The sequence below is a fragment of the Chanodichthys erythropterus genome, chromosome 10 (genome assembly GCF_024489055.1).
Source record: "Chanodichthys erythropterus isolate Z2021 chromosome 10, ASM2448905v1, whole genome shotgun sequence".
Lineage (NCBI taxonomy): Eukaryota > Metazoa > Chordata > Actinopteri > Cypriniformes > Xenocyprididae > Chanodichthys > Chanodichthys erythropterus.
The window spans coordinates 48,193,348-48,210,463 of NC_090230.1; the positions used below are offsets into that span (position 1 = coordinate 48,193,348).

The 17,116-nt window shown below is 37.7% G+C and overlaps 1 protein-coding gene across 4 annotated transcripts; it reads left to right on the forward strand.

Moving 5' to 3' along the window:
* Window positions 1–153: 153 nt before the first annotated feature.
* per1a (period circadian clock 1a) lies at window positions 154–13,924 on the forward strand. 4 transcript variants are annotated; one of them, XM_067397999.1, is made up of 20 exons: window positions 154–289; window positions 2,672–3,130; window positions 3,846–4,099; window positions 4,184–4,305; window positions 4,406–4,607; window positions 5,505–5,696; window positions 6,484–6,562; window positions 6,652–6,758; window positions 6,851–7,004; window positions 7,169–7,412; window positions 8,133–8,241; window positions 8,354–8,495; window positions 8,646–8,770; window positions 8,948–9,124; window positions 9,244–9,561; window positions 9,651–10,612; window positions 10,693–10,891; window positions 11,051–11,234; window positions 11,625–11,775; window positions 12,116–13,924. In XM_067397999.1, the coding sequence occupies exons 2-20, from the start codon at window positions 2,826–2,828 to the stop codon at window positions 12,314–12,316; spliced, it is 4,227 nt and encodes a 1,408-aa protein (XP_067254100.1). In that variant the 5' UTR covers window positions 154–289; window positions 2,672–2,825; the 3' UTR covers window positions 12,317–13,924. The 4 variants fall into 4 exon arrangements, with proteins under 4 accessions (XP_067254100.1, XP_067254101.1, XP_067254105.1 ...); XM_067398000.1 differs by having other exon boundaries at window positions 8,357–8,495; XM_067398004.1 differs by having other exon boundaries at window positions 8,133–8,232.
* Window positions 13,925–17,116: the final 3,192 nt, after the last annotated feature.

Sequence of the window (17,116 nt, forward strand, 5' to 3'; positions counted from 1 at the left end):
CCGCCACGTGTCCAATAGCAGCGCGAGATTCAAGTCGATGGGCAGGGTTTACGCACAGCAGGCGGAGTTATGATAATTTAGGAGCCAATGAGAGATAGTTTAGAGAGTTGCTGGTTACACGTGAAATTTGTTCCAAAGCAAGAATGATGGTTGTGTCCTCACACGGGTTGAAATCTGACAAGACGGGGAGTTACTGCTCTAAAGTACTATGTTGCACAGGCGTCTATTCGTTTACAAGCTCTGAAAAGCAGCATAAACTTCAATTCGGATGAACATATAATTTCATAAGGTAAGAAAAGCTTCGTTTTGTTGTCATAATATTTTGTTTATTGTATTGATGTGACAGTTTAATCTGCATTTGATAAAGAAAAGCGTTTAACCCTTCAACATGTAGTATGTCTATATTATTGGCATTTCCTGATGTCACTGTGGATCTCTGATCATTGGTAAATATGTTTTTGGTGATTTTGGGATGTGCTCTTCGGATGACCAGTGTATATAAATCCAGTTGATTTATCATTTATCATTTGACTTCGTTATATTCCAGTTTATTTTAATAACTTGATTATCTGTTTGAAAGATTTAGTTTGCATGGTTTTAATGTGCTTGGCTGTATCAAAATAATTCTCATTTAAAGTAATTGTTTATATCAGTAATTCTACAGGTCTGCAGATAGAGGGCTCACATTTATCGGTAACACTTTACAGTAAGGTTAATTAATTAACATTAACTAACAGTGAACTGCACTTATACAGCATTTATTAATCCTTGTTCATGTTAATTTCAACATTTACTAATGCATTATTAAAATCTTGTTAACATTAGTTAATGCACTGTGAACTAACATGAACAGTGAACAACTGTATTTTCATTAACTAACATTAACAAAGATTAGTAAATACAGTAACAAATGTATCGCTCATGGTTAGTTCATGTTAGTTAATACATTAACTAATGTTTAACTAATGAACCTTGTTATAAAGTGTTACCCATTCATCTAAGCGAATATATTTAAATTTGTTAAGGAAAGCTGAGGAAACTGAGTCTCAAAAATATAACTATGATAACTTTAAATATTGTATTTCCAATTGCTCCACCCATATAATATAGTTGTTTTTATAGTGTCATTCTAAAAAGATGCACAATGAACAGAAGTGCAAAATGCACTGAAAACTGAAACTTGCCATGGTGAGGAAACAGATGAGAACATTAAAAAAAAAAAACAGTACATAAGGAGGGGAAACCCTAGTTTCATGCTGAATAGTTGTAAACAACTCAGACACATGCATCTTCCCACACATGTACCACTAGTTTCACAGACTAGGCTTAAGCCTAGTCCCAGAAATGCATGATGAGCTGTTTTATCTGAAAGCAATTGTACAGACATATCTTAAAATACGTCAGTGTCATTGTTTTGTCTCAAGATGCACATCAGTAATGTTTTTTTCTAAGGCACGTTTATAAAAGAAAGTTGAACTGTCCAAATTTAACTAAGGTCCAATCCTGGCTTAATCAAACCCTGTCTGTGAAACCAGACCACGTTGTTTTTAGGTTACACATAAAACAATGTGTAAACTTTATCTTTCTTTTATACCATACAGAAGCTTCATGGTTTATACAATTTTATCGCTAATGATTTAAATCAATAATATGTTTCCATAGCATATTTTAAATAATTTTTTTATTATATATTATTATAGCCTTTAAACAAATCCTAATCCTAGAAATGGTAATCAGTGAGAAAATCACTATATTTCATATTAACTTGAATTTAAATAAATATTAAATAAAATGTTTTAAATATTTATTTATTTATTTACAAATTAAAATGAATTGTAAACTGAAAACTTCTTACGTTTTCATTTAAGATGCACAGTGTTGGCAACAAAATAGTTTCTGCATGATCCAGAGAAACAAATGAGAGATATAAATACTTCTTAAGTTAAGGTTAAAAATATAAATAAACATAAATATGCATTTAAAAGTAAAAAAATATATAATGTGAAAATAAGGCAAAAAATATTAAAGTATGTTGTGTGCAATATAATATGTATAGTACATGTAATAAGTCAAAATTCTGCCAAACATTTCATTAACCCTTCCACTTTAAAAATGTGTTAAGATTACAATTTAATGTCAAATATATAGCTTTAAATATCAATAACATCAATAATAATTATTTTAAGGATCACTGAATCATAATGACAAAGTAATGTTAATGCATGTAAATACATATGGCACTTTACTCATTAATAGGGCAGGCTTAAAATGATACTCTCAAGCCTTTTTTCACAAACAGGGCTTATTTAAGTAGCTTTTATAAACATGCCCTTAAAAAACAACTTTACTGGTGTGCATCTTGAGACAAAACAATGACACTGACATATTTTAAGATATGTCAGTGCAAGTTGCTTTCAGTTAAAACAGCTCAAACATGCATTTTAGTCTGGAACTAGGCTTAAGCCTTGTCTGTGAAACCAGGGGTTAATTTTATACAGTTGTTAAAGAATTTAAAAGAACTACTCCGTCTCTCTATCCACCAAGGGGTTAAATGCTGAAGACCTCTGCTTTATTCACTGTTCTCTATATGCATCTTGAAATCAAAGTTGAAATTCATATCTCTCAGTGTGCTGTTGTTGCTTATCCTGTTTTCATTATTATTTCCCACCAGACGGTTTGCAACTTTATGGACTATTAAGTGGATACATCCTGGACAAGCGCAGCAGATATCTAGGATAACCTAAGAGTTCACATACCCTGCTTTGTCAGACATTCCTTACAGATGCACAAAACAGATGTGATATATACAGTTATTCTGCTTCATTATGAGTAATGACAATTTTCAAACACCTGTGAGCTGTGTCACTAGTACTGAGAAGGGAGCAACACATAAGGATGAAAGGGAAACCTACAGGAATGCTTCTCCCGGAATGACTGACAGCCAGTCTGTCCGTCCTGGGCTGGACATCTCAACAGTGCCTGAGCCGACACACTCAGACGACACTGATGCTCATTCCAGCGGGAATGACTCGGCCGAAAGGGAGAGCGAAGGACACATGGGAAGAGACGCATCCACCTGCAGCTCTCACAATGGCAAGGGTTCAACCACAGAGACTACGGAAAGCAAGAGGTATGTGATTTGTTCAAAATGACTTTTACATGGTTGAAGGATTTTTTTAAGTTCTATTTTAAGTAAATACTGTCTTTTGAACTTTTTATTCATCAAAGAATTCTAGGGGAAAAAAATATAAAGGTTTCCACAAAAACATTAAGCAGCACAATGTTTTCAGCGTTTATAATAAGAAGAAATGTTTCTTGAGCACCAAATCAGCAGATCATGTGACACTGAAGACTGGAGTAATGATGCTGAAAATTAAGCCCAATAGAAAAGTTATTTTAAATTGTAATTAGATTGCGTCTTAGCCAAATGTATATGTGTAAGACTATTTTACTTCTCTTTGAACCACTTGAGTCAGCAAAGAGAAAATTGTGTATGGGGGAGGAGGTTTGACATATAATTAGCTCACACATTCAGTTTAATAAGCTAATTGCTTATTAAAACTATTCATTTAGAACTGGTCTAGGCACAATTTTATATAACTTTTAGTAATAGACTGGTTTTGGTCAGGCTCATTTTGAAATTATCAGCCAGTGGTCAAAACTAGTATCAGTTCCCAAATCTTCAAAATCATATTTTTGTGTGAATTGTGAGTAAATGTTGTGGAGGTCTTTGCTAATTTCATTTTAGAAATGTTCATTGCTGAAATGTGAAATTATGTATTGTAATAATGAAAATTGCATTGAAAATGTTGGCTAATCTCCCTGATTAAAATGTCTCTCCTCAGCTCAAATGGAAACAGTCCATCCCCTCCTAGCAGCTCGGTGTCATACAGTCTTTTGAGTGGCAGCTCGGAGCAGGATCATCTGACCTCCCAAGCAGCCAGTGGTGACCAGCCGGCTCGGCTGCAGACTCAGAGAGAGCTGCTGAATGCCCTGCGTGAGCTAAAGCTCCGCATGCCGGCGGAACGGCGTAGGAAGGGCCGATCTAGCACCCTAGCCTCCCTGCAGTATGCGCTTAGCTGTGTCAAACAAGTGCGGGGTGAGTAAGAAAACAAACTTGAATTGCATTTCCTTGTACTGGCATGCGTGTACCAATAAAAGGGTGTGTTGTCTTCTTCTGTAGCTAATCAAGAGTACTACCATCAGTGGAGTGTGGAAGAGAGCCATGGGTGTTGTTTGGACCTGTCGTCATTTACTATTGAAGAGCTAGACAACATTACATCGGAGTACACCCTTCAAAACACGGTATGATTAGACAGGTTACTTCGTACACATCAGGCTGTGACACTTTTTAGAAGAATCTAACACATGAATGTCTTTTATTTCTTTCTCTATTCCATCTTAGGACACTTTCTCTGTGGCAGTGTCGTTCCTCTCTGGTAAAGTTGTGTACATCTCATCCCAGGCGGCCTCTCTGCTGCGCTGTAAACCTGAAAGGCTGCAAGGGGCTCTGTTTTCAGAGCTGCTCGCGCCTCAGGATGTCAGCACCTTTTACAGCAGCACCGCGCCCAGCCGCCTGCCGCCATGGTCCTCCTGCGCAGGCACCAGTATGTCGAAGTTTTTAAACTGTGTGAATATAGTGACAAAGCAGAGAGTAGAGAAACTTTTTTTTAAATCATTTACAGATCGTTCACCAATCATTCAGAAGTTTCTGCACGGCTCAAAGACCAAATATCATTCAGCTGATCAGAAACACCATCAGCTTTACTCGCGGATCTGAAAAATTAAAATAAGCTTGACTGTCTTTTTGACATTTTGGCAATTAACTTTATTTATTTAACGTATTTTTAATAGAATAATTCGTCTTGTACACTCTCTCCAAATTTTCCGCTACTCACTGCGTGCAAAACAAACCCACACGTGCTCTGTCTCTCATGGCGGATCGTTCAAAAACAAATGCCTGAATGCACAAATCCAAAATCTTACATTCTGGCAAGATCTATTTAAGCAGGATACGGTTATGCCCTTATTGTTTGGCTTGTTCTGGCAGGATCTAGTAGGCTCAAACTAGGCACTGGTTACAGACAGTTGTATTCGTCATAAACTGTAATAAAGCTACCATGCACATTGCACATGTTTTTATCCTTATCAGCCAGTACAGTTAATATTGGCAGACTTTGAAAGATTATATGGGTGTGTATTTTTGAATATGAATATGCCTACTTTCATACTATAAAATCAACTAAACAGATTGCACTAGCTCAGAAATTAAGTACTGTACCTTTAAGTATCAATAATTGTAAACAGTATGATCTTATTGGCTGTAATTTTGTTACTTCACACAGTGATTAGCTAAAAGTGATACTGAAAAATGACCAAAATTCACCTAGTTAGGATGAGGTGTAATGGTAATGCAAAGTAAAATTTTATTCTATTTTTTGTAAAGTTTGCCCAAAAGTATGCTGGGAACATTGAGTATTTATTAAAGCTCCATCTGTGTACAGCCTCACAGGTGGACTGTGCTGAGGAAAAGTCGATGTTTTGTCGCATCAGCAGAGGTAGAGACAGTGATGGAGAAGTGAAGTATTACCCCTTCCGTCTCACGCCATATCAGCTGACCCTGAGGGTCTCCGACACGTCCCAACCTGAGCCATGCTGCCTCCTCATCGCTGAGAAAGTTCATTCTGGCTACGAGGGTAAAACAAGAGACTGTCAATGTCAAATACACTGCCATTCAGAAGTTTGGTGTCAGTAAGATTTTAATTTTTTGAAGGAAATTAATTCTTTCATTCAGCAGGGACAAGTAAAGATATTTATAATGCTATATAATGCTTTTTCTATTTCAAATAAATACTGTTCTTTTGAACTTCCTATTCATCAAAGAATCCTGGAAAAAATGTATCATGGTTTCCACAAAAATATTAACTGTTCTCAACATTGATTGTAATAAGAAATGTGTCTTAAGCACCAGATCAGCATATTAGAATAAATTCTAATTTATCTGACACTAAAGAGTGGAGTAATGATGCTGAAAACTCAGTTTTACCATCACAGGAATAAACTACATTTTAAAATATATTCAAATAGAAATTGTAAAAATGTTTCACAATATTTATTGTATTATTGATTGAATAAATGCAGTCTTGGCGAGCATAAGATACTTCTTTCAAAAACATAAAAAAATCTTACCGACCCCAAACTTTTGAATGGTAGTGTACTTACTGAATGAAGCCCAACCTCACTGTTATGAAAGTATAATCTTGACACATAAATGATGCGTATGTTGACAAGAAACTGGTATGATTCACTTACCATAATCCCTTTAAACATTCTAAATGTGTCTTTTTAATTACTGTATGTACTTTCTGTAATTACTAGTCAAATGACTTTAATTGAAAAATTACCATTATGCAAGTGTAATATTGACACACTGTAATAGAATAATCACACGTGTTCTTATGTTTTCTGTTTTTCACCTAACAGCACCTCGTATTCCAGCAGACAAAAGAATTTTTACCACCAGTCACACCCCAAACTGTCTGTTCCAAGAAATTGATGAAAGGTTTGCATTTTGCCTAGAGGTATCTCACATTATTACCATGCATGTCTTATTTGAACAGTTACATAAATGTCCTCTTCTCTCATTTGCAGGGCAGTGCCATTACTTGGTTACTTGCCTCAGGACTTGGTTGGGAAACCGGTGCTTATTTACCTGCATCCAGAAGACAGACTCCTTATGGTGGCCATTCACAAGAAAAGTGAGTCCGTCATTCTAGACGCAGACACAATTCAATGGTGAATATTTGTGCAGCAGAATTAATTGATCCAGTTTTCGTCCTTCCTTCATCAGTTCTCCAGTTTGCAGGGCAGCCGTTTGACCACTCGCCCCTGCGTATGCGTGCGCGAAGTGGGGAGTACCTGACCCTCGACACCAGCTGGTCATCCTTTATCAACCCCTGGAGCAGGAAGGTGGCTTTCATAGTGGGGCGGCACAAAGTTCGAACGTAAGTGGCTGCAGTTTTTCTCCATAATATAGCAAACATACAGCACTAAAAGAAAAATCAACCACATAGCAACGCCCTGGCAGCCATTCTAGTATGATGGTAGTGAGCCTATCTACTGATAAGTGGTCTCACAAAGCTTGTCTACCATCACTTCCTTTCTGTAGTAGTCCATTGAACGAGGACGTGTTCACTGCCCCGGAGGGCGAGGAGGTGAAAACAATGTCCCCAGATGTGCCGCAGCTGAACGAGCTGATCCACAGGTTCTTGGTGCAGCCCATTCACGGTGGCAGCTCACAGGGGTACGGAAGCCTGGGCAGCAGCGGCTCACACGAGCACCACCAAAGTGCCGCTTCCTCCTCTGAGAGTAACGGACATGCTTCTGAGGACCAGATCAAGCCTAGCAAACCAGTGAGGGCCTTTATCATTATCAATCCAGATGTACACATTACAGCATTTAACATTACATAATGAAATAAAAACAAACATACACTACCATTTAAGAGGTTGGGGTCTGTACAATTGTTTTAATGTTTTTGAAAGAAATCTTTTATGCTCATCAAAAATACAGTAAATTGTACAGTAAAACTGTAATATTGTGAAATATTATTTGAATTTAAAAAAACTGTTTTCCATATAAATATATTTTAAATGTAATTTATTCCTGTAACCCCAAAGCTGTATTTTCAGCAGCCATTACCTCAGTGTTACATGGTCCTAATATGCTGATTTTCAGCTCAAGAAATATTTATTATTATTATCAATATTGAGAACAGTTGTACTGCTTAATATTTTTGTTGAAACTATGATACATCCTTTTCAGGATTCTTTGATTATTAGAAAGTTCAAAAGAACAGCATTTATTTGAAATAGAAAACTTTTGTATCATTATAATTTTTTTTTTTCTCTTTTTGATCAATTTAATGCATCCTTGCTGAATAAAAGTATTCATTACTTTAAAAAAAAAAAAAAAACCTTACTGATCGCAAACCTTGGAAAATTAGTGTAAACACAAAGTATTTGGACTTGTGAAATTCCTTATAATTTTCATTTGTATGAATGTTATTATATACCCATGTATAGAATGTGCAAAGTCAACCTTTAATATTTCCCTCATTTATTTCTTCCTAGATGACATTTGAGCAGATTTGTCAAGACATGCACATGGTAAAGGCCAGCGGACAGCAGGTCTTCATTGAATCCCGAAACCGACCGCCAGCTCTCAAACAGGGTAGCTTAGGTAAACCTTGCTAATATGTCAATAATAATGTACTGACTTTACTTCTTTAGATTGCGGTCACTCTTTAGATTGTTATCACATTTTAAGTGACATGATTGCTGTCATATTTAAGAAGCACTGGCAAAGGCAGCAGATACAGCGGAGGCCTCTACTAGAGAAGGTCTGGCAGGTTTAGCACTGTCCAGTCCACCCAGGATGGAGCTGCCCACCACCTACTCATACCAGCAGATCAACTGTCTGGACAGCATTATACGGTGATTCTCTCGCCTTTTTGTTTTGTGTGGATTTATTTTTATTTCTCCCATTTTATCTTATTTTAAGAGACAAAATATGTTTTATAGGTTGTATGTGAAGTATGTGTATTGGATATGTGGTGGTCTCATGTTTTTCACTGTGTTGTTCAGATATCTGGAGAGCTTTAATGTCCCTGGTACAGTGAAGAGGAAGTGTGGCTCATCTTCCTGTACAACCTCTTCTACATCTGACGATGATAAGCAAAGGGATAGGGATGGAGGTGGAGCAACCGAAGGTCAGTAAAGGATTGCTAAAGGGTAATATTCACCCAACACATCCTATTGGTATTCAGAAAGTCAGGGACGGAGAAGCAGACTCATACAATCGCTGTTGGTATTCCTTCAGTATCAACTGATGTTTGTGTATGTTCTGTGTGTAGCTGTACAGAATTGAAGTTTACTCTTCTCTTTAGACATAGCAGAGACTCGTGTGGTGACTGAGGGATCAAAGGTTGTCCCTGCAGCACCAGGACACCCCCTAACCCCTCTGGCTCTGCACTGCAAGGCAGAAAGCGTTGTCTCGGCCACTTCCCAGTGCAGTTTCAGCAGCACCATCGTTCATGTTGGTGACAAGAAGCCACCTGAATCAGGTCTGATCACTTTTTCCAGGCTATTCTTGTCATCCACTCTATACATGGTATGTCTTGTATTCCATTAAACGTCAGACCGTGCAAAAGCAATCAATCTCCTCTGTTTGATCTACATCCAGACATTGTTATGATGGAGGAGCCGCCAACTACCCCAACACCTTCCACATCAGCTCCACTCACTGCTGTTGCCTCTCCCATACCCGTGAACCCTCAGCAGACCTCGTCCCCCACTGCTGCTGTTCCTGAGAAAGAAAAGGAGAAGGAGAGAAGAGGTGGAGCAAGTGCAGGAAAGGGCCTTACAAAGGCGGTGTTATCCACACATACCCAGCAAGAAGAGCAAGCCTTCCTCAACCGTTTTAGAGACGTCAGGCAGCTGCGGATGGTCCAACCCAGCGGGCCACCACAGCTCAGAAGCACATCTACACCTGGGACAAAAGGTAACAGCATTGTATAGTTGTTCATAGGTTGTATTTGTCTGTCTGACTTCCTTTACTTATGCCCTTATTATTTGGCTTGTTATGTCTAGTTGTGAATAGCTCCAAGAACTATCCTTCTGTGGGTAACGGCAACAGTCGTCGGCATGGCAGAGGTGGAAAAAGGCGGAAACACCAAGTAGATGCCAACATTCCGGACATTCCCTCCCTCTCTGGATCTGGTCCCTACAGAGGATCTAATCCTGCAGCAATCAGACCCAACATCCCCTCAGTCCAGCACTCTTCCACATCTTGGCCACCACCTGCAGCATCCCAGACCAGTGGTGCTCCCATGATGACCTCCTTTCCACCAGGCTACATGCCCATGTTTCCCATTTCGTCACCCTTCTTAATACCTCAGATGGGAACGGATCCTTCCTTGCAAGCAGGAGTCCCTAGATTCCCCATGCAAGGCTTTCCTCCAGTGATGCCACCAGTCATGACCTTCATGATGCCCAACTATATGTTTCCACAACTTGGTAATCCAGGACCACAGTTGAATCCAGCCAACTTGCAGCTCAGTGGGCAAATGCCCACCCAGATGAACCCCTTGGGCCAGTTCCCTTGCTCTATTGTTCAAATGAACCCTGGTGATCAATCGTTCAATCCTGCAATAGGGCAATTCAATCCATTGGGCTCTCAAATGAATCCCACTATGCCTGCAGTGATTCCCCAGCAGTTCTACAACCCAAATCCTCCGTTCATTTTCCCCAACTCTCCATCAATGCCAGCAGGAAATGCCAACAATACAGCACAGAATGGACAGTCTCGTTCTAGCACACCCCAGTCCACTGGGCAACAGGCTGGTGAGAGGGAAGGGGCAGGATCCCCTCTGTTTCAGTCCCGATGCTCCTCCCCACTCAATCTTCTACAACTTGAGGAATTGCCTAGCAACAGAACAGATGCTACGCAACAGACTCCACCCCCAGGAGGTGGTGCAACACAAGGGGGTGGGATTATGGTGCAGAATTCCAGCAATCGCAGCAACACCAAAGATGCCAAACTAAACAACAGCGTGAGTATTAAGAACAGTTTTAAACTCGCTTGTTTTCCATTACCTTCTTTCCTGGCTAACTGTGATTGAACTTCTTTTAGCATGAAGTCAGTGAGTCCAACCAGGATGCCATGTCGACCTCCAGTGACATGCTGGACCTACTGCTGCAAGAGGATTCCCGCTCAGGCACTGGCTCCGCCGCCTCAGGCTCTGGGTCGTCTGGGTCTGGGTCTGGGTCATTCGCCTCTGGATCGAATGGGTGTAGCACATCTGGAAGTGGCACATCTGGAAGTGGCACAAGTGAGTAATTTACTCATATATGCTACATTCTTAAAGACATTGATCACCCAAACTCACCAATACTCACCCTTATGTTATTACAAACCTGTATGACTTTCCTTCTGTGGTGAAACAAAAATGAAGAATTGTACTAGTTGCAATTTTTTTTTTTTATCTCAGGGAGCAGTAATACTAGCAAGTACTTTGGAAGCATTGACTCGTCAGAGAATGATCACACTCATAAACCAGCATCTGGAGATCTGGAAGGGGAACAGTTCATAAAGTTTGTTCTGCAGGACCCCATCTGGCTCCTCATGGCCAACACAGATGACAAGGTCATGATGACATACCAGATTCCCATCAAGTAAGGCCATTTTATCAAAGTTCAGATTTCTTATTATCTAGTTCCGTATTAGGCTAACCAAAAGGTATATTTGTTTTGTTTTGACCACAACCTTCCTGCAGATTTTAGTTCCAAACATGTTCTTACACCTTTGCCTGTTATTTACAAATAACAAAAAATTTGTCCAAAGACCTTGATTTGCTAGTTCTAGTGTATTTGATTGAGGTAAAACTAATTCTGGGTTGGGATATTATAATTACAATGCAAATTTGGAGGACTCACTGGGCAATTTCATATTTTTTCTCCTTTTTTCACTTCCTGACAAATACCTGAAACATTTTGGTATTATCAAGCGTACTTTAAACTCTTCCTGAAGATAGAATACATTAATTTGTATGTCTATGTGTACAGAGACAGAGATTCGGTACTGAAAGAAGACAGAGATGCCCTGAAAGCTGTTCAGAAACATCAGCCTCACTTTACTGAAGAGCAGAGGAGAGAGTTAACTCAGGTCCACCCATGGATTCAAACCGGATGCCTACCAAAAGCCATCAACATTACAGTGAGTAGCTCTTAATAAAAATGACACAAAGTCTGAACCAACATTTTGCTCTGATGCAGTACTCACTGCATGTATCTTTATAAAGTACAAAATTAGAAAATTAGATAATTACCCAGAATGCCTTGCAACAAGCTCTGTTAACATTTTAAATCAAGATGGTGGACGAAAGAATGTCGGCTCTGAATATATAGTGTTCAGTACTTAAATCTGGTTTAAAAAAATGACTATTTTACCCAATATTTCTGTTTGTGCTTGTTGTTAGCTTAGCACCTGTCGGATGTGCTTCACACAATTTTACATACCTTGCATGGAAGTTATAAGTTATTACTTTTCTTCCCAGTCTTGCACAGGATGTGAATCTCCCCCAGATTCCTCGATTCTTCCTCCGTTCGATTTGGACTTTCATGAGATGGATCTCAGCATGGTTTTGAGAGAAGAGGCCAAACAAGATAAACTTACCACTGCAGAAACAGCCTTTCCCTTGAGCCCCCCTTCATCTGATATTGAACAGAAAGACAATCAGGCCAGCTCGAGCACGTAGGAGTGGAAGTGACATCATCAGTGAAGGTGAAGCAGGACTGCAGATTGCTGGACAGTGATTGCTTGTGTTTCTGCCTCATAACCTTTCAGGACCAAGCTGAATTGGGACCAAACTGAAAGTGTGAAAGATTTATGGTCTTTTATCCTCTCAGATGGTGTCAGTTCAATCAGTATATCAATGGCATATATCATTTTTACATCATTCTTTGAAATTACACATAATTTGTAGCTTCATAACCAGGCTTCTGAACATTAGAAAGAAGAAGGGAATAAAAGACTTCCTTTAATTTTTATAGCTTAAAAGGAACATGCTTTGAGATGTTGCACCTGTTGCATGTGGGATGTTAGAGGAACATTGTTGCACTATATTCTGCTTCCAGGTTCTTATAATTATTCATGAGCCTGCCTGGCCTTATCCTATGACAGGCACTGTTTCACAATTATTCAAAGGACACCATGTGACCTTTTCCTATTACAAGCAGTTCTTCAAACTGTGAGTTGAGTTTATAGAATAATGGACAGCTGGACCAGGAATTTACAGGTTAATTTCACATATGTTTGAAATAAGACAAGTCTGACACTCAGCTCTTTTTTACAGACACCGTGTGTCAGTTTTCTAACCGTTCTGAGCGGTTTCCAGGAATTATGGACAAGCGGATGGGAAAATTGTTTCCACTCTGACCTTAAAAGTTTGCTGGTCTGTAACCAGGAACTTGATTATTTTGAGGAAATGTTGACTTCTTTAATAGTAACATTGCTTTTCAGTCTGTCGCTTTTAATTTTATTACATCTGTGGCAGGCTCCAGTTCTCCTGGTGGAGAACTGGGTCTACCACCGAAACTATTTTGGTGGAAAAGGAGCCAGAAACATCCAATCATGTTGCCAATGCATTGCAAGCACGTTGTCCCATTGTATGATAGTTACAGATTTCAAATGTCTGTATATATAATATAATTGCAATCTTAGACAATCAGAATACGACGACACAAAAATTTAAGTTTGCTTAGCAAAACCATTTGCGTTCACGTACTTGCATTAAGTATGTTCCGGTCCATGGTTTCAGCATCACAAATGGAATTCTTTTCTGGTAATGTTAAAAGATTTATTTATTTGATCATATTCAAATAACTGGATATAGTTTACAAAATGATGTATTTGAAGGTGTTTTTGATACAATTAAGTCCATAAAATGGCGGAGAATTGTGTTGTGACAGTTTTGCACTTATTTTGAAGATAAATTTATTTAATACTAAAAGCCCTTGACAATCCCTTTGTTTCACTAGATGATCTATAGAAGCACAAGGATATGTGTACTATTTTTAGCATCCAATGTCTTGTTCAGTTCCTCAACAAATGCACGACTGCATTATTTAAAAAAAATTATAAATAAAATTTAGGATTAAAGAAAAAACAAGACAACTACTTCCCTTGTTTCCTGTTGCCCTCAGTTTTGTTTGTGAGGGTTTTTCAAAAGCCTTTCTGTGAAAGCAGACAGGCCCAATCAGTTTACATGCAGTACAGTTCTGTTTAAAGCTTCTGTTGAATGTGCAGGAATTGTAAATTGATTTTGTACATTTTCCAGACCTTGACTCAACAATTTTTACTCAAATATGCTTGAAAAATGTATTTTTCTGCTTTTAAACAAAATAAATAAATGTTATGTTTATAGTAATCTGCTTTGACCATCTGAGTTCTTTTTAATGTTCTTTTTTTAACATGACTGAATTGATCTTCATAGCCACTAGAGGGTGCGCTGTAACATATCTGGCAACATACACAAGTGTCTTTTCATGCTTTGCTTTGAATTATCTTCACCCAAAACAAATATTTCCAAGATTTTGACTCCTGTTTCATTTTCCAAAGGCAAACTGTTTTCACAACCCAAATCAGAGAAATTAATGTGTGTGCATGTGTCTTAAGGTGACATAAGGAAAAAACATTCCACTTCCACTGCCTACTTTCCAAAGCTTAAATCTGTAGTTGTCCCCAGCTCAAGAATGCAGTTCAGACTGTCTCATGGCTCTCGTCTCCATATTTCCAGATTAGCAAAACCCGACAAGTTTCTGTAAGCTCTTCTTGTTGATCTCTATGAATATTTACATAGACCTCTGAAAAACTTGAGATATAGGAAAGAGAAGCAATGAGCTGTTTGTTGTTGACGTTGTGTGATAGAGGGTTTCTTATTCAAACCATAATGAGAGAGGATACAACTGAAGTGGCGTGACACATCCAAGCTGTGTGTAATGAGTTATGGCAGTTCTACATTGCAGTTCTGTTTTCATTCATATCCACTCTTTTTATTTGATTTTTAAAGGGTTAGTTCACCCAAAAATGAAATTTGTGTCATTAAGTCCTCATTCTCATGTTGAATCAAACCCGTAAGACCTTCAGTCATCTTCAGAATACAAATTAAGATATTTTTGATGAAATCCAAGAGTTTTTTTTTTTTTAATCTCCCATAGAAAGCAACAAAATTACCACATTCAAGGTCCAGAGAAGTAGTAAAGACATCGTTAAAATAGTAAACATGACTACAGTGGTTCAACCTTAGTGTTATAAAGTGACAAGAATACATTTGTGCGCAAAAACAAAACAAAAATAACAACTTTATTTAACAATTTGAATCATACGAATTCAATACTAGTTCAGTATTAGTTGTCATACGAATTACCTATATGTGACACTTCATATTTGGTGTTTTTAATTGTTTCTTCTTCGTTTTTTGTTATCAGTAATGTACATTAGGATTTTATGTTGCATCTCATGGTGGTAAATTGATGTTTAATGCATTATTTTGGTGTATTTGATGTGTGTTTCCATGATGGTGTTTAGTGTTTGTGTGAATGATACTGTGTGCATATTGTCCTTCTCAGCTTGTGGCAAAGCTATCTGTGATGTGCTTTGATTCTACATGTGGATTTCTCATTACCATCTGTGTTTTTATGGTGGTTGTCAGTATTGTAAAGGTACAAAACAGATTTTAGTACTTTAGTAAGTTGGTATATTAACATTAGATCAGTTAAAGAAATATGTTTTTACACTAAATTTAAGTTCAATCCGTAAAACCTAAATATTGACACTGTCATTTTTATGGTAAAGTTCTGGCAACCACAGCTGCTGTTTTTGTTGTTGTTTACCAGTAAATTTCCCCTTTTTTTTCCCTTTTTTTTTTATATAAAGTTCCATGACTTAAACTACAACTCCAGAATATAGCATGCATGGACTACTTTTATGGTGCTTTGTTGTCCATTCCGGAGCTCAGCAGCATCCATCTACATTCACTTGTATTATATGGAAAAGAGCAGCAAGAACATTCTTCAAAATATCTCCTTTTGTCTTTCACAGAAGAAAGTAAATCAAACAATGCATTAAATGTGAATAAATGATGACATACTTTTAATTGTTTAACAAGTCATGTTGTAGCCTTGTTTAAAGTCATAGCATAATAAGAGCATAAAAGAGACATTTTTCTAAATCCATGTTCTACTGCCAAATGTAACTCTGAAATGCCCAAATTTCAAAACTTCAAAAATGCATCTCTGTAATTTCCAGTGTTTTTCCTCCCTCAAGACCTCCCTGCTTCAAATGATTCCTCATACATTTTCTAATTCTTTCCTGTCCTTGTGCCAAGAATACATTTTGATGGATTGTTTTTGCTGTGATACCCTTGACCTTCCTTCAGGTCTTCAAGCCATTGTTGGCCCAACACCACCCTCTCCTCCCTCCTCTTCCACCCGTCAGCCAGACCTCACTCCTCCACCCCCCAGCAAAGTCCCACGTCACCACATTCTTGTGCTGTTGCCTGTCATCACAACTCCAATCACATCCCAGAGAGAGCAAACGCAACCAGATTCCAAGCTAAACACAATGGATTCACATGATACAGTTTGAATGTGCTTTCATTATTTGGCTTTGTACTTTGCTAAAAATGCTAAGCTTTAGATCTTTGTCATTGTTTGTTATTTATTATATATGGTGGTGACTAGATATCTAGTCTCTCTTTGATAACTGCTGATCTGCTGTGATCTTTTTTGAGATTTATGATTCTTCTGAAGTTTTTATGTGGATGTTCCCATGTACATGTCGATCGAAAGGCCAGAGCTGCAACAGAACACCATAAGTGGTGAATTCTTCAAACAATGTGACTCATTCTCAGACAAAGATAGATAACATGAATGCATTCACAAAGCTGAGGTCACTTATCCCAATTACAACCAGAAGTGCCTTTTAATCTTAAAGGAATGTTCTGGGTTCAAGATTTAAAGATTATGGACAGCATCTGTTACATGTTGTTGATTACCACAGAAAATCATATCAGCTCACCCTTCAGTTTCTGATGCTGTTTCAAGACTCAACGAACATGAAATCAGTGTTGTCATTGTTAACTAAAATTATTAACAGTTTTTGTTAACTGGAGTATTAACTTAAATATTAGCTGAATTACATCAAATAAAATGTAAAATTTTAAATGATAAACTTAAAATTAGAAATATTGCCATGGAAAGCTAAGTCGAAGTACTAAAATTACTAAAAGTGAAACAGATATGAAAATAAACCTAAATTGAATATAAACAAACTAATAAAAATGACAAAAGCACATAACAAAATCACTAAACCTAAAAATGAAAACTGAAATTATACGTAAATGTAAATAAATAATGGAATTCTGCATCTAAATTGACCTATATTCATTTTCTTGCTTGTTCCTGCTGTTATTGTGTAATTCATTTTGATTTCTGTAAAAAAAAAAAAAAAAAAAAAAAGGTTGTTTCCACCAATATAAAATAAAAAAATTGTGATA

Bases quoted from the DNA above. Each gene is read 5' to 3' on its own strand.
- per1a (XM_067397999.1), top strand. From the start codon at position 2,826: ATGAGTAATGACAATTTTCAAACACCTGTGAGCTGTGTCACTAGTACT. The intron at 10,613-10,692 runs GTGAGTATTAAG...AACTTCTTTTAG, and splicing joins ATGCCAAACTAAACAACAGC to CATGAAGTCAGTGAGTCCAA. The intron at 10,892-11,050 runs GTGAGTAATTTA...TTTTTATCTCAG, and splicing joins CACATCTGGAAGTGGCACAA to GGAGCAGTAATACTAGCAAG.